This window comes from Chrysochloris asiatica, unplaced genomic scaffold (genome assembly GCF_000296735.1).
Source record: "Chrysochloris asiatica unplaced genomic scaffold, ChrAsi1.0 scaffold00242, whole genome shotgun sequence".
NCBI classification, from domain to species: Eukaryota; Metazoa; Chordata; class Mammalia; order Afrosoricida; family Chrysochloridae; genus Chrysochloris; species Chrysochloris asiatica.
This window is the reverse complement of record NW_006408760.1, coordinates 3,568,510-3,589,069: the sequence shown is the minus strand read 5'-3', so window position 1 is coordinate 3,589,069 and position 20,560 is coordinate 3,568,510. Positions and strand designations below refer to the sequence as shown.

The 20,560-nt window shown below is 46.3% G+C and overlaps 1 protein-coding gene across 2 annotated transcripts in view; it reads right to left on the bottom strand.

Annotated features, from left to right (window-relative positions):
- Positions 1-118: 118 nt before the first annotated feature.
- CLTB (clathrin, light chain B) overlaps positions 119-20,560 on the bottom strand; it is a 31,158-nt gene continuing 10,716 nt past the window's right edge. Inside the window, exons 3-6 of one of the 2 annotated variants that reach the window (XM_006873472.1) lie at positions 8,184-8,301; positions 7,917-8,028; positions 5,593-5,646; positions 119-290 (exon numbers count right to left, since the gene is read on the bottom strand). In XM_006873472.1, coding sequence (XP_006873534.1) covers positions 119-290; positions 5,593-5,646; positions 7,917-8,028; positions 8,184-8,301 — 456 coding nt within the window. The remainder of the gene's footprint in view (positions 291-5,592; positions 5,647-7,916; positions 8,029-8,183; positions 8,302-20,560) is intronic. The other variant, XM_006873473.1, reaches the window with a different exon arrangement.

Below are 20,560 nucleotides of genomic sequence, written 5' to 3'. Positions count from 1 at the left end.
GGGGTCCCCTTCCCAGACACGGGAGATGGGGAGGAAAGGAATAGGCTGTGTGTAGCAGCTGCCCCTCCTCTGTCCGGCCCGGCCCATGCTTTGTGGCTGTGTTGCTGCAAGCAAGCACCTAGCGGGACAGCGGCGTCTGCTTCAGGGACATGAGCACCGAGCGCAGGCGAGACACATCTTTGCACTGCTTGCTGCTCTTGGGGTTGAAGTCACAAAGCTGGGCCACCTTCTCCCACTCAGTGCCTGGGGTTTCCTCCTTGGATTCCTTCACGAAAGCCTCCTCAGACGCCCTGCAGGTAGAGATAGGACAGAAGTTTCCCAGGTGTTCCTCTCGCCCCTGGATCAGTGATGCTCTGCAGTTGACTGCATGAGGCTGCTGTATGCAGAGATCTCCTCTCTAGCCCTGGTCCTCTGACTTCAGACCCTCTGGGAACAGCCTCGGCCTCAGAGGTTCTGTCTTGGCACTGGCTGTCATCTCAACTGCAGTGCCCACACTTACCCCAGACCTTCTTATGGCTTGCTGCATCTCATCATTCAGGTCTCAGCATAAGCCTCCCCTTGTGGCCCCCTGTCCCTGTCCCAGCCCAGCACTCTTTGTTCCTTACCTCTCCATCAGGAGTTTGAATCTTGGGGTTTCTGACACCTAAAGGCCCTTAGAAACCATAATGACAGTACCTCAGCTACTTTCACCATTTCCAGAAACTTGGCAGCTAGAGTAGAGTGACAGGTTACCTAACTAACTAAAGATCTCTAATGGTTTCTATGGAGCTGCACCTGGAAAGTGTTCCACTGGTCTTTAATTTGTTGGAATCAAGTGATCTCTTCATCAGAAGTTCTACCTGACAGGTAACAGAAGTGACCACTTATGGAGCACTGGGGAAACAAAGCATGTCAGTACAGTTTAGGGACAAAATCAACATGGAGTCACTGAGGGAAAGATAGTAATGCATTCTTGGGTAGAGAGGGCTGGGCCTGTGTCTCATTTGGCCACCAAGCATCCCTTCAACTGCTTGAGCAGAAGAACCAGTTCTAGCACATCCCAGTCACTGGCGACTGGAGAGGAGCTTTGCAGATGCTGTGCTGAGGATGGGCTGGGCCCAGACCCAGTGTCCTGGCACCTCCCTTAGTGATTATGCTGGCCTGCTGTGTGCTCATTTCCTAAACTAAACTGGGATCAGAGCCTCCACCCTGCCACTCTGGCTCCCTGGGTGTCTGAGCAGGCATGGAGAACTGTGCCGGGCCAGATGGTGAGTGAGGGTGGTGGGAGCTAGCAGTCTTTACATGTGCAGGAAACCCCTCTATCCTGACTGCTGCACCTTGGAGCTTGTTAGAAAAGCCGGCTCTGAGTCCCACCTTAGTCTTAGGGAGCCAGAATCTGCATCTGACCAGGATCCCAGAGAGGTTGAGGCACTGGTCTAGACACACCGTTGCTCAGTACTTTAGAGTTCTCTGGGTGTTCCCTGAGCCACATCCTTAGGCATGACATCAACAATGAACTCCTCTTCCCGTGGTGGTCTCTAGCACCACTACACACCTGCTACCATCCCCACTTCCTGATAGAACATTCCATGGCTCCCATGGCCTTCAAGATCATATCCAAGCTTGGACTGGCACTCTAAGCATTTAGCACGTGATCCCAAGCTTACCCACAGCCTCAGCCCTTCAGCCACTAAAGGCAACACTTATTTGTTGCCTCTGCCTTTGTCTCAGCTGCTGCTTCTACCTGGAATTCCCTTCTTTTCCCACCCTGCCCACCAAACAATGTCCTCATCCGTGACGGTCAGGCCGAAGGTCCCAAATCCTTGACATTGATCCTGGATCATCCAACAGAGGTAGGCTCCCAGAGCACCCCGTATCCTTCCATACAGCTCTCATCTCATAATCCAGACCAGGAGCAACTCAAGAAAACAAACTATCCATATTTTGACCAGTTTCTAAAACTGTACTTGGCATGGGGTAGGCACCAGAAGGTATGGGAAAGGTGAAAGGAAGGAATGAAAGAAAGCAGGTCATAGTGGTGGGTCTGGCCCAGACTGCAGCAAAGCCTACTGAGAGCATGCTGGGACGAGAACTGGCTATGGCAGAAACAGCAACGCCGTGGCACACACACGTTGTTGGCATAACACCTTAATCACTGCATTTTCTCCTTCAGCATCAGGATCCACGACACCACCCTTCCGCTTCCAGACTGTCACTGCCAGTTGGTTGGAGTTGGCACAAGATGAAGCTTGCTTGCCATCCCTGTCTAGGTGAGTCACAGTACCATCTATAACCTTATCAAGATGTGAGAGCCTACTATGGTGGTCAGGGAAGGGCTGTGGCCATATTCAGACCAACGTGGTTGTCCTTGTTGGTTGCTGTTTTTTTCAATCGAATCCTTCCAGGTAAGGGAGTTGCTATTATGATCCTCATTTGATAGAAAGGGAAACTGAGGCACAGAGGAGTCATTTTTCCCAAAATCACACAGAAAACAGGAGCTAGGATTTGAGCCCAAGATATTCTACAGGTCCATTTTGAAGGTATATATATATAAAATGGTGTTGTTGTTGTTGTTAAATACTTTTGAATTAGTTCTGACTCATAGTGACCCTGTATAGAGTTTCCAAGGAGTAGTTGGTGAGTTTGAATCGCCAACCTTGCAGTTCAAACCGACCTTGCTACAGCACCACACCAGGACTCCATATATATAATATAATACCTCCACCTGTATTCCAGTTAGAAACAATAATGAAGATCATATGATAGAATTCTGAAAGACCAGTGACCTATCCATTAGAAATAACTTTTTTAAACAACACAAAAGGAGACATTACACGTGGACCTTGCCAGATAGAATATACAAGAATTAAATCAACTATATCTGTGAAAAAAGATGATAGAGAAGCTCAATTTCATCAGAACAAAGCCGGGGGAAGACTGTGGACAGGCCATCAACTGCTCGTATGCAAGTTCAAGTGGAAGAAAAGGAAAACAAGAGCTAAAGTACAACCTTGAGTATATCACACCTAAATTTAGAGACCATCTCAAGAATAATGGGTCACACTGAATACTAATGATCAAAGACCAGATGAATATGGAATGACATCAAGAGCATCATACATGAAGAACACAATAGGTCATTAAAAGCACAGGGGAAAAAAAGACCAAAATGGATGTCAAAAGAGACTCTGAAATTTGCTCTGGAACGTAAAGTAGCTAAAGGGAACTGAAGAAATGAGTTCAGACATGAAGTAAAAGAGTTAAACACAAGATTTCAAAAGGTAGCTCTTCAAAAAGACAAGGTAAAGTATTATAATATGCACAAAGACCTGGAGTTAGAAAATGAAAAGGGATGAATATGCTTGGCATTTCTCAAGCTGAAAGAACTAAAGAAAGAAAAAAAAAAATCAAGGCTTGAGATGGACTATTGAAAGATACTATGGGCAAAATACTGACTGATGTAGGAAGCATCAAGGGACACTGTACAAAAAAGAATTGAAGATTCACGATTAACCATTTTAGGAGGCAGTATATGATCAAGAACCAATGGTGCTGAAGGTAGAAGTCCAAGCTGCACTAAAGGCATTGTGAACAACAAAGCTCAAGGAATTGCTGGAATACTAATTGAGATGTTTCAACAAATGGATACAACGCTGGAGGCACACATTCATCTATGCCAAGACATTTGGAAGACAGCTGCCAGTCCAACAGACTGGAAGAGAGCATATTTGTGCCTATTCCAAAGAGAGGTGATCCAACAGAACACGGAAATTATCAAATAATATCATTGATATCACTCCCAAACAAAATTTTGCTGAAAACAATTTAAAAATGTTTGCAGCTGTACAAATAGAAACTCAGAAATTCTAGCTAATTTAGAAGAGGCTGGAATGATGGATATCATTGCTGATATCATATGACTGAAAGTAGAAAATACCAGAAAGATGTTTACTTGTGTTTTATTGACTATACAAAGGCATTCACCTGTGTGGATCATAACAAATTATGGATAACATTGAGAAGAATAGGAATTCTAGAACACTTATTTGTGCTCATGCGGAACCTGTACATGGGCCAAGAGACAATCATTTGAATAAAACAAGGGAATACTGACTGTTTAAAATCAGGAAAGGTATCAAGATTATATCCTTTCAACATACTGACTTAATCTGTATGCTGAACAAATCCTATGAGAAGCTAGACTATATGAAGAAGAAGACAGTATATCAGAATTGGAGAAAAGCTCATTAACAAACTGATATACACTGGTGTGGCACTGTAGGCTAAAGCACTGCACCACAATTGTCAGTTTGAGCCACAAGGTCAGCTGTTTCAAACCCACCAACCTCTCCTTAGAAACCCTATACAATATCACTGTGAGTTGGAACCAGTTGGATGGTACTTAACAACAACATACACAGATGACACACATTGGCTTGCTGAAAATGATGGAGACTTGAAGTGCTGATGAAGATCAAAGACTACAAGCCTTCAGTATGGATTGCAGCTCAACATTAAAAAAAAAAAAAAAATCCCCACTCCTGGACCCATATAAGCAATACCATGTAAACGGAGAAAAGATTGAAGCTGTTAAGGATTTTATTTTATATGGATCCACGATCAATGACCATGGAAGCAGCAATGAAGAAAGCAAGTGATGTATTGCCTTGGACAAATCTGCTGCAAAAGACCTCTTTAAAGTGTTAAAAAGCAAAGATGTTACTTTGAGGAGTAAGGTATGCCTGCCACAGTTTTTAATCACCTCATATGAGTGTGAACGCTGGACAATGAATAAGGGAAACTGAAGAAGAAGTGACGTATGTGAATGACAGTGTTGGCAAAGAATATTCCGTATACCTTTGAGAAGAATGGAGTCCTGGTGTGAGGCAGTAGGATAAGTACTAGGCTGCTAACTACAAAGTTGATGATTCAAATCCACTAGCCGCTCCTCGGAAACCCTTTACGGGGTCGCTATGAATTGGAACTGATTCAATAGCACTTAACAACAACCACAACCAGAAGAATAAACAAATCTGTCTCGGAAGAAGTAGAGCCAGAAGCGAGGATGGTGAGACTCCATGTCACACACATACTTTAGACATATCTGGGAAGTTCAAGCCCTGGGAAAGGACATCATGCTTGGTAGAGTGTCAGTGACCAAAAGGAAACCCCTTTATGAGATGGGTTGACACAGTGGGTGTAACAATAGGTTCAAACACAGCAATGATTGTGAGATGGAACAGGACTGGGCAGTATTTTGTTCTGCTGTACACCGGGTCACTATGAGTCAGAACCAATTCTAAGGCACCCAACAGCAGTAACTTATTTTCCACCCTTTGCCTCTCCCACCTAGAGATGTCTTTCCTCTTCTCAACCTTCAGGTCTCTGATTTAGCAAAGCTGCCTTCAGCACAACACATGTATGCTGGAAAGATGGTGGAGCAGGTTGGTGTCTGCCCCCCACCTTGGGGTTCCCCTCCTGCTGGGGTCGTAGCCCCAAGGCCAGCCACATTCACTTATTCAGCAAAAGCAGGAAACTCAAGAAACTGCCAGCCACACGCAGGGATCCTCGCCCACCCAGCTTCCCCAACACAGGAGCAAAGGAGACACATACACGTAACCGATGATGTCAGCGTCTGGCTGCTGGTAGAAGGCTTTGTCAGCGATCCTTGAGGGAAGTTAGGGGAGGGGTTAGGTGGCAGGGGGTGGAAAGGAGACAGGAAGGCAAGATGGACAGGCAGGCAGAGGGTTAAAGAGAAAAAGAGACAGTGTTAGTACCTGCAGTGGGAGAGGTGTTGGAAATGCAGTTCTGGAAGGCTCAGGAATTATCCACAGCCCTGGCCACAGTGCCTTTTAGAAAAGTCAGCCCTGCTCCTAAATTCCCAGTGGCCCCTGCTGCCCTTGTCTCTACTCAATACCATCCCACGGGTCAAGACCCAACAATGTGTGATGTCCCCCACACAATGTGCTCTGCTGACTCTCTGTTGCTCAAGACACCAAGTCCTTTCTTTTGGTCCCTGGTCTGGAATGCACTCCTCCACGCATAACCCTTTGCCTTTTCCTGATGAGCTAGTCATCCTCCAGAGCCCACATCCCCCAGGAGGTGCCAGGGTCTAGTCATCCACGTGTTTCTCTCCTCTGACATCGCTGAGGGCACAGATTCTTCAGCTACATTTCCCCAGTGCCACCTAGGGCCTGGCACACAGCAGTTTCAGAATGGACATCCCCTTCTTGGCAAGGTTTGTATTGTGAAGGGCAGAGCCTCAAAGCCAGCATCCAGTACAAGACATCTCCAGGAAAATATTCTCTGGGGGACCTCTGCTGGGGAAGGGGACTCTCACCCAGACTGAGCCCATCAGAGAGACCCTCTGGCTATGGTCATTGGGCCTGGGATGGACCCATGATGCAAGCCATACCATTGAGGGTCAGGCCCAGGACTTAGGCTGGAGCTATCGGAAACAAGATACTATTTTCAGGGTGGACTAGAGGCTGGAGCAGAAGCATGGACTGATGCCAACTTCACTGCATACAAGGGGTGTGTATCCTAGAGTGAAGCCGACACAGGGAGAAACAAAACAGAGCAGAGTGCAAGTGAGTCCAAGTGAGTCCAGCTGCCTGTGTGAGCCCTGACCCCGCTGCCCCTGCAGTCCCGCCCCGACCTTTCACTTATGTGGCCCAATGATGCTCTCTTAACCTTTCACCACACTGCATTAAAGTGGTGTCATTTTTACCAGCAGCAAACACCTGTAGCAGACTGGGTCCTCCCACCCTAGCCAGGCCTCTGCTGTCTCTGAGCTGTTGGTTGCTGGGCCCCAGACACTCAGCATCATACTCTGGGGCCCTGGCACCTTCCTGCTGACAGACAAACCCTGCTCTCTCAGTTGTGGAGAGGAGGTGAAGGCTCAACAGCAAGTCAGCTCCAAAGGGCTCCGAACCGCACAGGTAACTCCAGAAGCAGCCTGGGAAGTTTCAGCTCCTTTCAGGCTCTTAGCCCCGAGTCACCCATCTTCCAGATAGTCCCCCACTCCACAGCTCCTCTCATTGCTCCTATACCTCTTCTCACTGTCCCCATGTGGTGTTATTGTTCATAAGTGCCGTTGAGTCGGTTCCGACTCATAGCGACCCTGTATAGGGTTTCCAAGGCTGTAAATCCTTATGGGAGCAGAAAACCTCATCTTTCTCCCATGGAAGCGCTGGTAGTTTTGAACTGCTGACCTTGAGATTAGCAGCCCAATTCGTAACCACTACGCTACCAGAGCTCCTTAGTGCCACACTGTTTTTGTTAAGTTCCGACCCATAGCAACCCTGCATAGGGTTTCCAAGGAGCAAATGGTGAGCTTGAACCACTAACCTTGTAGTTCAAATGGCTTTGCAGTCTGGTGCATTAACCCACAGCACCACACCAGGACTCTATAGAGCCACACTAGTATCCATAAAATAAAACAACAACAGAAAAGCCTACTGCCATTGAGTCAATTCTGACTCATAGCAACCCTATATGCAGGAGCAGAGCTTTTCCTGAGGGTTTCCAAGGCTGTGAGTCCTTACGGGAGCAGACAGCCTCAGCTTTCTCCTGCTGAGCAGCTGGTAGGTTTGAACCACTGGACTTGCGGTTAGTAGCTCAACACCTAACCCACTTCACTACCAGAGCTCCTTCTTGGCCCCATGACCCCTCTCATGCCCTGATGGTCCCTCTCACGTCCCCACTGTTTTTGTTGTTAAGTGCCATTGAGTTAATGCCAACTCGGAGCGACCCTGTGAAGGGTTTCCAAGGAGCAGCTGGTGAGTTTGAATGGCTGTTCTTTGCGATTCAGATGGACCATGAGGTCCAGTGTTTATTTTACAGCACCACACTAGGACTCCAGAGCCCCTCTAAATGTCCCCGTGACTCCTTTCAGGTCCCCATGGCCCATCTCATATCCCCGTGGTCCCTCTCACCGATTGTTAATCTTGTTCTTCTCTACTTGCTCGCTCTGACGCTGGTTCCACTCCTCCAGGTCCTTTTTAGCCTTCTCGCGCCATTCCTGTTCTGTCACCTTAGAGGCAGCATCTGCAGCCACAGCAGGAGAGTGAGCGGCAGTTTTACAGGATTGAAGGTTGGTTCTCATGGCTGTCCCACCCCTTGGCTACTACAGGCAGCCTTGGCTGTCCTCACCCAGCCATAACACCCACACCCTCCTGGCTCCAGCCTCAACCCTTCCTCACCCAGCTCCTGCAGCCGTTTCTTCTGCTCCTCTCTCCATTTGCGGATACTCTCGGGTTCCTGTGTCAGCCTGTCAGCTTGGGCAATTGCAGCATAGCCGTCCGCTGGCCCATTGGCCTCCTGGGATACAAACACACAGCTAGTACCAGAGCCCCTCAGACCTGCCAGCTGTCTCTGCCGCCCCCTGCTGAGAATCCCATCACCTTTCTCCAATCTGGAACCTTAAACAACTCTCACAAGCTCACCCACTGTGTCCTGTGATCCTGCCTGTGCACTTAACTGTTTCCTCTACCTGTGTGACCCTGGACAAGTTACTCAGCCTCTCTGTGCTTCACTTTCCTCATCATAAAATGGCATCAATAATGGAGTCCTGTCATGGTACTGTAGGGTAAGCACTGGACACAAGGTAGGCAGTTCAAACCCACCAGTTGTTCCTTGGAAATCTTGTATGGTGTTACTATGAGTCAGACCAGACTCGACAGCACTTAACAACAAACAATCCAATGCCAACACTATGGAGTTGTTGTTAGGTGTCGTCGAGTCAGTTCCGACTCTTACTAACCCTGTATAGGGTTTTCAAGGAGTGGCTGGTGAGTTTGAACTGCTGAACTTAACTTGTGGTTCAAACTGATATTGCAGTCAAGTGCTTATCCTCCATTGCCACACCAGGACTCCTGGCTTAGGATTGTTGTTGTTGTTAAGTGCCGTGGAGACGGTTCCGACCCATAGCGACCCTGTGCAGGGTTTCCGAGGCTGTAAATCTTTATGGGAGCAGAAAGCCTCATCTTTCTCCCACGGAGCAGCTGGTAGTTTCGAACTGCTGACCTTGCAGTTTGCAGCCTGATTTGTAACCACTACGCTATCAGAGCTTAAAGGAGTCCAAATAAAGACTTAAGCACACTTCTTGGCATACAGTGAGTCCTGTGTTACTACCATTAAAGTCACTCCCTGTATTACAGTTCTATTTACTCTGTGACAGTTAGCTCTGAAATGATCACACTGTAAATGTGTTTATTGTCCATTGTCTATGGCTGTAACGGGGAAGGGTCTGTGTCAACTCAACTAGGCCAAGAGTTCCAGAGGGTTAGCAGCTGGGATATGCTTGTTCCCGTGGTGATGAAACCCAATACAGGCATAATTAACTCTGGTGAGTGGCAATGAGCAGCCAATCAAACGGACGCTTCCTTGTGGGTGTGGTCTGCTCCCAATATAATGGACATGTGGGAGGGAGGCTCACTGTCTTCTGCTGGGGACCTAGGACTCTACAATTATAAGATAATAAACTTCTCTTTATATCTATACATATATATGTTTCACTGGTTTTGCTTCTGTAGAAAACCCAGCCTCAGACAATGCCCATTCTCTGTGTCTCCCTCTATCAGAATGTCCCTTTCATGGCAGCAACGACCTTGTCTGTCCTGTTCACTGCTGCCTCCCCAGTAGCTGGTTCCCAACAGATGCTCAATGAGTATATGCTGCATGAATGGAAAAGCAGCCCTGAGCCAGACAGCGGGCCCCAGCTGTGACCATGTAGTGGGAAAGAGGCTAGGTTTGGCAGTTAGCCTGCCTGGGTTCTGCCCCAGCTCTGCCACGATTAGATGTGTGTGTGTGTGTGTGTGTGTGTGTGTTGTTTAACCTTGCTGCACCTCTATTTTCTCAACTGAAAATGAAGATGATAATGAAACCTGGTGTGGTGCTGTAGGATAAGCACTGGATTCCTAACCACTAGGTGGTTGTGGTGGTGATGGTGTGCCTTGGAGTCGGTTCTGACTCATAGAGACCCTGTACAGTGTTTCTGAGGCTGTAAATCTTTACAGGAGCAGAAAGCTTCATCTTTCTCTCGGGGAACAGTTGGTAGTTTCAAACTGCTGACCTTGCGGTTCACAGCCCAATTCGTAACCACAAGGCTACTAGAATACCTTTAACCATTAGGTAGGTAGTTAAAAACCACCAGCTGCTCCTTAGAAACCCTACACAGGGTCACTATGAATCGGAACCAATGTAATGACACTTAGCAACAACAACAACATCTCTAAGAGCCAGTGTGAGGGTTGTGTGCATGTGGTAAATATATATATGACAACCACAACATGAATGGACCTTGAAAACAACATGCTGAGTGAAATAAGTCGGTCCCCAAAAGGACAAACACTGTGTGATCTCACATACATAAAATAAACAAATATATAAAACCCAGAAATCACTAGTGGTTACCAGGGCTAGGAGGAAGTAAGAGAAGGGAGGTGTTTGTTTAGGAGACACTGAGTTTACATTAAGAGTGGTGGAATGATTTGGAAAAGGATAGTGAGAATGGTTGTACCACCTGAAGAATGTTATCAGTTTCACAAAGTGCATCTGTAGAAACTGTTGAGTTAGAATATATCGTCACCACAATTAAGACAACAAAGACCCACCCACCAGTGTAACAAATACATACATTTGGCATCTCAACTATCTTCACATCTAAGTTTAGTGACATTAATTATGTTCATCATGTTCAACCGTCACCCTTATCATTCCCAAACTTCCCCACCACGTTGTGAGGATTTGATAAAGTAATATTTGTAAAACATTTAAAAGAGGGTCTGGTAATGAATGGTAGCTAAAATTATTCCTATTATTATTCATTTCCATTTTGCAAGGGAGGAAACTGAGGCCAGAATTTATGTATTTGCAGAGCCAGGGTCAGAAGCCAGGCCTTCGGAATCCTGGGTTCAGGCTCTGCCCACTTCTCCACACTGCCTGCCAGGCACCCCTTTGACTTCACCCCTTCATGAGACTCTTCAAGGTCCGGCCCCATGCTCTGACTCTGGGCCTCTGGGCCTCTGGGCCTCTGAGCTCCAGCACATTCCTGTGGGCACACATCCCCCACACTCCTCTACAGCCACACCTTTGTTTCCTCCCTTCCCTTCGTTAGCTGGTGAAATTATATTCCATCCCAGGAATTTTCAGCTCAAAATGTCCCCACCTCTGTTATACTTCCCAACACTCCTAACAGCTCTTCTGCCCTTCCTGTGTGCGCCCTTCCACGGAGAAGTCCAATAGCTCAAAAAGACAGCTGCCATGGAGTCATTGTGACTCAGGGCACTTCTGTGTGGGTCGTAGTAGAACTGTGCTCCGTAGGGTTTTCAATGACTGGTTTCTTGATAGTAAATCACCAGCGCTTTCTGCCAAACTACCCCTGAGTGGACTCGAACCTCTGACCTTCCAGTTAGTGACCAAGTACCAAGCAGGGGCTCTTTGGAAATGATATATGGAGTGCATTAGCGTAGAAATGGACTCGAAGGCACTTAACACCAACAGCAACAGTAGGCAGGGCAGGATGCTGTTTATAGTTCCTGTAGTGCCTACTCCATGTTTTCATTGCTCCCTGCCATCTTCAAGCACTTATCAAAGTTGCCACAATTAACAGTAGCACAGGAAATTGTCTGATATGCCTGGTTCAGAATTGATTCTCGGCCCAGAGGGAGCTCACATATGAAACATCAGGAGTATAGTCTCCAGCTCTCTGAAGTGGGGAGAGAGGGGGCCTTGGAGCAGGGCGATGCAGCCTGGCACCTTGGAACAGGCCCCCACCCTTGTGGGTGAGTCAAAGCATTTACTGTTTTGTTTCCCCAAACTTTATCACACTTCAAGTTAGAGGTTCTCTCAGGGCATCCTAAGAGGCCTTTGCCAGTGCCATTATCTGGTGAGCACAAGTGATCAGCACCTAAGTGGGTGCTCCATAGGGTAAGGCAAACAGAGGAATGGCTTTAGAGACTCAAGGACCACCATCTGTGCCCATGGATTCAGGGGCAGGGGGTGGCTGCTATGACCTTCTCCAAGGGACCAAACCATCCAAGGCTGGAGGAACACACTTGGGGGCACTGAAGCAGAAACCCACCAGCTGGCCCAGGCCTGGGGCTCATTCCTGTCTTTGGGAGAATCTTTCAGCTCCACGGGACGTCAGGGACCAGGATCCTTGATACTGTAGTCTGTGTTTCAGCTCTGCGCTCCAGTGTCATGTTTAACAAGAGTGACTGAAAATCTTTTCCCAAGAGGGCTGTTACTCTGGGTGGGGATACCCACATTCCTTTCCTGACTCCTGGATCTAAAAATCCAGTGTCAAGCCACGCCCAATACTAATTAAATCCAAAACTATAGGGGTGGGACCCAAGTAGCAGTAATTTTTAAAGTTTCCCTGGGGAATCCAACAAGCAGCTGACAGTGGGAACCCCTGGTGTAAAGGCAAACTCAGCAGACATATAATGTGTGGAAAGACACAAAGAGCATTTATATGACTTCCAAGGACAGGCACAACTAAACTACAGAGATCAAAATAGAGGTGAATGGCTGGAAGGGGCCCAGAGAGATGGAAATGTTCAATCTTTTCAGCTAGGTAATAGTTACACAGGAATGTAAACTAGCTACTGTCAAGTCCGTTGCTACTCACAGCGACCCCATGTGGTCAGAGTAGAACTGGGCTCCATAGACTTTTCAGTGGCTGATTTTTCAGAAGTATAAATCACTAAATCTTTCTTCTGAGACACCTCTAGAAGGACCTGAATCTCCAACCTTTTGTTAGTGACTGAGCATTTTAACCATTTGCACTATCCAGAGGTTCTCACACAGGAATAAACATACATAAAATCAATCTGCACACTTAAAAAAAAAGTATATCTTTTACTGTATGCAAATTATAGCTACATTTTTTCAAAAGGGAAAAAGTGTGATTTTTAAAGTTGGTGAGAAAAAAAAGTAATAAGCAGGTAGAGTCTGACTACAAAAAGATATCCAACCTAATGAATCTAGACCTGACTAGAATTATTCAGGAAAGTGGTCCCAAATCTAATGTCCCAGTCGTGAATCTGCTATTTTAACCCAAAATTATTAACTTCAATTGTTTGGATAAGAACACTCATAACTTCCTGAAATATAAGTAAGGATCTAGCGTTAAGTGCAATCAAGTCCAGTGAGTCAGTTCCCACTCAGCCGACCTTATATATAACAATGAAGCACTACCCAGGGCTACCATCTCCTCACAAGTGTTGGTATGTTCGAGCTCACTGGTGTAGCCTATCAACCTGCACTGTGTCAGTCTAGCTCACTGAGAGTTTCCCTTGTATTCAGTAACCCACTACTTAATTTTTTTTCTTCAACTTTTTATTGTGAATTGAGTGAAGGTTTACAGACCAGATCATCGCTTTACATTCAACAAATCATACATTTTGTTTCATCTCAATGATTACAATCTCCTACATGTCACAAATGACCCCGCTTCCTTACTGCGGTTCCTGTTTGTAGTTCACCCACATTCCTATCCTTTCTCCACTTTGTCCTTAGGAAAATGTGGCCTTTTTCATTTTGAATGATTTTGACCAGTGTTGTTGTCCCCCCTGTATATCTACTGCTTGGCTGAAAATTGGGCCACAAGGGTGAGTTCCTTTCTAGATCCTCCAGTCTCTTTCTGAGCAATAAGCCTAGTTGTTGTTGTTGTTGTTGTTTTAACTTAACTAATTTTGAGTTTTGTTGCACATTTTCTCCCAATGTATTTGGGATCTTCTAGTGTGATCCCTTTCAAGGCAGTTGGTAATGGTGGCCAGGCACAGTCTAGTTCTTCTGGTCTCATAATCATGGAGACTGAAGTTCACATGTTCCATTAGTCTACTGGATTGACTGATCCCAAGCCTCTTCAATTCTTACTACTCCTCTTCTTTCTTCCTCACACAGAGAGATGGCTGCTCATGAGCTTTCAAAGATCCCAGATGCGACTCACCCAAGCAGAATATAGAACACTGTCTTTGTGGACTATGTTGTGCCAAAAGACCATGGTGTCCCTCAACTGACCCTCTACGTTACCAAACATGATGTCCTTTTTCAGCGATTGGGCTTTCCTTATGACTCATCCAAAGTAAAAGCAAGATGAAATCTAACCATCCTCTAAGTGGCATTCTGTCTGTACTTCATAAAAGATGACAAAAACACTATATATAGTATACTGTTTTGCTTATGTGTATACATATATTGTGTTTAGCCCAGTGACATGAGAAGTCTTGAAATAAACATAATAAAATAAAGGTATCCATCTAAATCATTTAACAAACATGAATTTGAGCCCACTGGATTGTTCAACAGACATCCCAAATGTCACTGGATTTTTGCTCACTAAATACTCCCTCTTCACCTTAGGGTGTGTGGGGAGACCTGGTACCACAATGGTTAAGCACTTGGCTGCTAATCAAAAGGTCAACAGTTCAAACCTACAATCTGCTTTACTGAAGAAAGATGTGACAGTCCATTCCCGTAAAGATGGCAGCCTTAGAATCTATGGGTAGTTCTACTCTGACCTACAAGTTGGAATCATACTGACAGCAGTGAGTTCAGTAAAGGTACTCAGTAAACCGCACTCAACATGCTAAGCCCCAAACCTCAGATTCATCCTTCATTTCGCCTTCCTTCTTATCCCACATTCAATCCAGCAGCAGCTCCTGCAGGTACAATATCTCAAATATTGTCCCAGTTGGATCACTGCCCACCTTCTCCACCACCAGTGTCACAGTCACGTCTGGCCCAGTCCACTGCCAGTCCCTGCTGCTACCATACTCCCCTGAGTCTCTTCTCCACACAATAGTAAGAATGGTCTGTCAGATTATATCATGTTGAGAATAAAAGCATCCTGAGTTCCAGTGTGGCACTGTGGATTAATGTGTCAGACTGCAAAGTCATTAGAACTGCAAGGTTGGTGGTTCAAGCTCACCAGCTGTTCCTTGGAAATCCTATACAGGGTCCCTATGGGTCGGAATTGACTCAACTCAACGGCACTTAAAAACAACAACAAGGCTTTCCCCTAAAACAGAAATGATCTGAGCTCTGCCTTCCCCTGGGGCCTCCCCACTGGTCAGCTCTCTCTTGCCATGCTAGTCCTGGAACAAGGTCAGCTTGTGCCCCCTCAGGGTCTCAGGCTGGACTGCCCTTTCCTTAGAATCGAGGGCCTACATCTTCCTAGGTTACCACCATCTCACAAGTTAGGCCTCAGCATCTTTCATCCTTAGCCTGGGAGAGGCCTTCTCTAACCCCCTGGCAACTACAGCCTCCCTCCCACTCCACCCCCATCAAGACTTCCTCTCTAAGAGATCGCTCAAGGTTATCTGAATTGACTGTATGTGTTCGTGTTACTCTCAGTCCTCCCCTGGACAGTAAGCCTCATGTGGATCGAGATGGCCTGGCCCTGTCTTATCTCTACAACAGGGCCTGGCTGCAGAAGGCCTTCAAGAAAATTTCCTGAATGAACAGATGTTCAGGCTTAGAGCCAGCCCCTAACCAATGAAGACACCATGGCTGGGATACATGTTGGAACACAAGTCAGGGAAAGGAGGATGCAGGAAGGCATAGTCATTGTATCCTGAGGACAGAGTAGGGCTGAAAGAGATGGAGAAAGGGCATCTTGGGCTAAGGGCTTGAGCATGTAAGGACCAGGTGATACTGATGCCTTTGGGAAGGCCATCAGAGTTAGGGTGTAGGGGTGAAAAGGTGAACTGGAGAAGACCCTCTGGGCAGGACTACTTGCCACCCACCTCCTCCAAGGCCCATCACCTCCATAAATCCCGTCCTAAAATTAAGACACAGATTATAGTGTTCTAAAACTTACAGAGAGTTTGCAATTAAACTATTTCTTTGATCTTTCCAACCTACTTACTGGGTTTTATTGTCCTTGTTTTATAGGTAGAGAAACTCTAGCTCCAAAGTCCCAAGGTAACTTAGCCAGGAAGTAGCAGAGGGGGATTCAAATTGGATTATTGGGTGTGAACATGCTCTCCACAAAGCAGCTAAGAAAGACCAAAGTCACTTCTGTATTACATGACTCATGTGCTTATTTTCTGTCCCCTGATAAATCTTCCTTCCTAGATTAGAGGCTATGTCTCCTCCCACTGCCCCCGTACTTCATCCCCTGCCTCTCCCTCCCACATACCCACAGACACCACAGTGCTTCCTTAATACCTAGGTTAGAGGCAAATCAAGAGCTCAGTGGACACGGATACAATCCTTTCCGGGCTACTACACTTTTCTACAGGGGAAGCAGGACAACGCTTTCAGTCCCCACTGTACAAATGAAAAATCAATCTAAGAGCGGTTAGAGACTAGTTCAAAGTCATGTGGATGGAAAGGGCCAGTTATGAAGCCCAAGTGTTCTGACTCAGTCCAAGCTCCACCACTGCAGGCTTGAGGAACCAAGCCCTGGCATAGGCCTCTGTGCTCACCTGGGCTCTGGGTGAGGCTGGACAGAGTGTCCTAGCCTCTGTGCCTCTGCACATGCTAGTCTTTCAGTCAGAACCACCCAAAGCCTCCAAAGCAGCTTGGAAACCTCAAGCAAACCCAACTCCCAGTCCTATTTCCCGACTCCTGACAGGCTGGGGCACCAGAGGGCAAGAATTCAAGTTCTAGTTCTTACTAGCAATTAACCAGAGTGAGCTGTTAAATATGGCTGTAAAGTGGGGGAGTAACTACTTACATCATAGGGATGATGGGAGGGTTAAGGGAGTTAACACACTTGAAGCTCTTAGGTGGTGGCTGCCACAGACTCAATTGTTGGTCTTACTGCTATATTCATAAGAAGCCCTGATAGTGTAGTGGGTTATGCACTGAGCTGCTAACTGCAAGGTCAGTGATTTGAATCCACCAGCCGCTCTGCAGGAGAAAGATGAGGCTTTCTGCTCCCATAAAGATTTATAGCCTCAGAAACCCTATACAAGGTTGCTGTGAGTCAGAACCAACTCCACGGCACACCACCACCACTATATCCACATCCTAGCCATTACTAGTCTATTTGCCTTTACAAGGAGGACTTCGAAAAGTTCATAGAAGAATGAACTTGCAAGATGATGTAATTTTTCCATAAATTTTTGAAGTCCCCTCATATTTCTTTCCAGGTCTCTGTCCTCTATTGGAAGCAATATGTTTGAAGACAAATGTCCTGTTGGATTTACTTCCATATCCACAGTGCAAGGCATTAAAAAAAAAAAAGTGAATTGATGAAATGAATAAGTAGATGATTATAAAGTGGTGTAGATGGCTTGGGAAAAGCACTAAACACAGAATCAAAGGGACTGGGCGTGAAGTGTCCGTTCCTGTCGCTCACTGAATGTATGGTCTTTGAGAAGCCCTTCACTGGGGTCCTTCGGTTCCACTGTCTCTTATATGGAAATCAGAGTATCCAATCTATGGAGGTAAGCCCATGAGATCATTGCTATGGAAACTACTCAGTAGCCTATAGAGGATGTGCAGGTGTGAAAGATTCACTGACTACTGCCATGGAGCAAGGGTTCCATAAATGTTGTCCCTCATCACTGACCATAACTAGGAAGAACACAGTGGTGGTCTAACAGGCAAGCCCTGAGAAGTGACTTGCTGGTTCCTCTTCTCCAGTCTGCTCTGGGCTGATTTTTTGCCCTGCCTCTGACAGTGAGCAGTGAGGTTCAATGGATACAGCGGGGGTTACTCTTCATTCACTTGAGCACCCCTGTGGGACTGGCAGCCCAGGAAAGATCACCCACAGCTGTAAGAATGCTGACTCCCAAGTCATTCAAGAGAAGAGGGGTCAGGAATGCCAGGGCTAGAAGACAGGAGGCTACAGTCAGAGAGGCTTATCTTGGCCCAGCTCCGTAGCAACTGGCTCCTGAACGACATGGCTATGTGAGTTTCCCTGGGCCATAATGGCCCGAGCATGTGCTGTGGATACAGAGACTGTCAGGAGGATGAGACATATCCATCTTTGGAGGGATTGATCAGCTAAAGCTAAGCTAAACTGAGCTGTTGACTCTTCTAATTAGCTCAAAGGGAGTGTGGGAGCATTTGTGGGGTGGTCCTAGGTAGAATAGGAAGAGGCCTGGGCAGGCCTATCGTTAGGCCATGTTGGGGGTCAGGCTTGTAGTTTGGATCTCCCTGATGGCCAATGCTGTTGTTATTGTTAGGTGTCATCGAGTCAGTACTGACTCATAGTGATCCTATGCATAACAGAATGAAACACTGCCTGGTCCTGGGCCCATAGGCGTCCAGAAAAGATTAAGGTATGGAGCAAGTTCTGCACATTACCTGCCCCTCCCACCCCCATCCCATCCACCTGTCCCAACAAAAATCAGGACATGCATGATATGCAAGGGGTGAGGCTTCTCCCCAGGTAAGTGCAGAACAAAGTTTGCCAGCCAGCTGCTGTGGCAGGCCAGTCCCAGAAACATGCAGGTAGGACAAAGCTACCAGACCAGGGATCAGAGGAGCTAAGTGATCCTGGGCTTTGCCACTGAACCTTTGTGTGACTCTCCTCATCCATATGAATTCTAGGATGGCACTGATGTGAAATGATTTACAAGTCAACATACCTGGGATTATTAACAACAGTAAATTCAGCTGACATTAGGAAGGAGGCCCAAGGTTGCTCCAACTCCCAGGTCTCAAATCCATCAAATGCAAGGCCACCAGGGGCTATGGTGGAGATGGGGCACCAAACCAACCACATGGGAAACATTCTAGAACTGGATGTTTTCCTGGATGACTTCACCTCTCTGAGCCTCAAGATCCTAACCTACAGAAAAGGAGCCTGGTAGCACAGACCTTTTGGGCCAAGCAAGCAAAGTCCTCTCAATCTGTCCATAGTCATGGGGGTGGGAGGAAGGGAGGCTAAGCTTTAAAGATGTGCCAAACTGTATGGGCGTAAATGCTGTTTTCTTGGTTTTCAAGCCCAGCTAGACATGAAACTCCTAACTTCCTAGATAGGGACTTTCCTAACTTGCTCTCACATTCGAGTAATTTTCCAGAACTAGGAGTTGGCCAGTTATCCCATGTAAGGTACCAGCTCATCCCTCTTACATAAGAACTTATTGTTTAGCCCCCCACCCCCACCCCAGAGGATTTCAAAGGCCAGATTTACCACCAGCATGAGCCAGGAGGGCTCACCTGGTGAAGGGAATGGAGGTGAGGGCTGTGGTAACCACGGGGTCTTGAGGAGGCCACGTGTGCTTTGCCTTGACTCTGTCTAAGAACTCTTGCATTGAAAGGTGTGTGAGGGAGGGGGCTAGAGGGCATGAGGAAAAGCAGCTCTTTAATTAGGAATATCCTTATCAGTTGCTTGTTTGTTTTGGGTTTTTCAAAATCAAGCATCACTGTAAAGAAGTTTAAAACAATCAGCGAAAGTGAAAGCCCTTTTCTTATCCTTTACCCCCAACCACTGCTAACAGTTGGTGTACATCTATTCAGCTATTATGTGCAAACGTATTTTTAAGATAAAAAATAGAACCATACTGTGTATATTATTCATATTATTCTGCTTTTTCCACTAACTGTATTATGGGCATCTTTTCATGTCAACACAGAAAGCTCTGACTGCTCTTTTAAAAAACAGTGTGGTTTTCCAATTTAACTACTGTTATGGATTGAATTGCATCTCCCAAAATATGTGTCAACTTGGCTAGGCCATGATTATCCTCCATGTTGTGATCTGCTATAATTATCCTATATGCTGAAAATCTTCACCTGTAGGATATTAATACCTGGTGGGATACTGTGGGATCAATACTAAACTGCGAACCCCAAGGTTGACAGTTTAAATCCATCAGCTGCTCCTCGGAAATCCTATACAGGGTTGCTATGAGTCGGAACTGACTCCACAGCATGTAACAACAACAACAGTGATGTAAATGAGGCTAGATATAATCTATAGGATTGTTGTTGTTGTTGTTAGGTGCCTTCGAGGCGGTACCGACCCATAGCGATCTTATGCACTGCAGAACGAAACATTGCACGATTCTGGGCCAACCTCACTACTGTTAGCATGCTTGAGTCCATCGATGCTGCCACTTGGCCAATCCATCTCGTTGGGAGTCTTCCTCTTTTTCTCCGACCCTCCGCCTTACCAAACATGATATCCTTCTCCAGCGACTGTTCCCTCCTGGCAATATGTCCAAAGTATGAGAGATGAAGTTTGGCCATCTTGGCCTCTAAGGAGCACTCTGGCTGCACTTCTTCCAAAACATATTTATTTCTATTGACAGCTCATGGCACTTTCAATATTCTCCTCCAACACCATAACTCAAAGGCATCAATTCTTCTACGGTCTTTCTTATTCACTGTTCAGCTTTCTCATGCATATGAGGTTATTGAAAATACTATGGCTTGGGTCAAGCACACCTTAGTCCTCAAGCTGACACCTTTGCTCTTCAACACTTTAAAAAATTCCTGTGCAGCAGATTTGCCTAATGCAATATGTCGTTTGATCTCTTGACTGCTGCTTCCGTGAGTGTTGATAGTTGATCCAAGAAGAATGAAGTCCTTGCCAACTTCAAACTTTTCTCCGTTGATAAGAATGTTGTTTATTGGTCCAGTGGTGAGGATTTTTGTTTTCTTTACATTG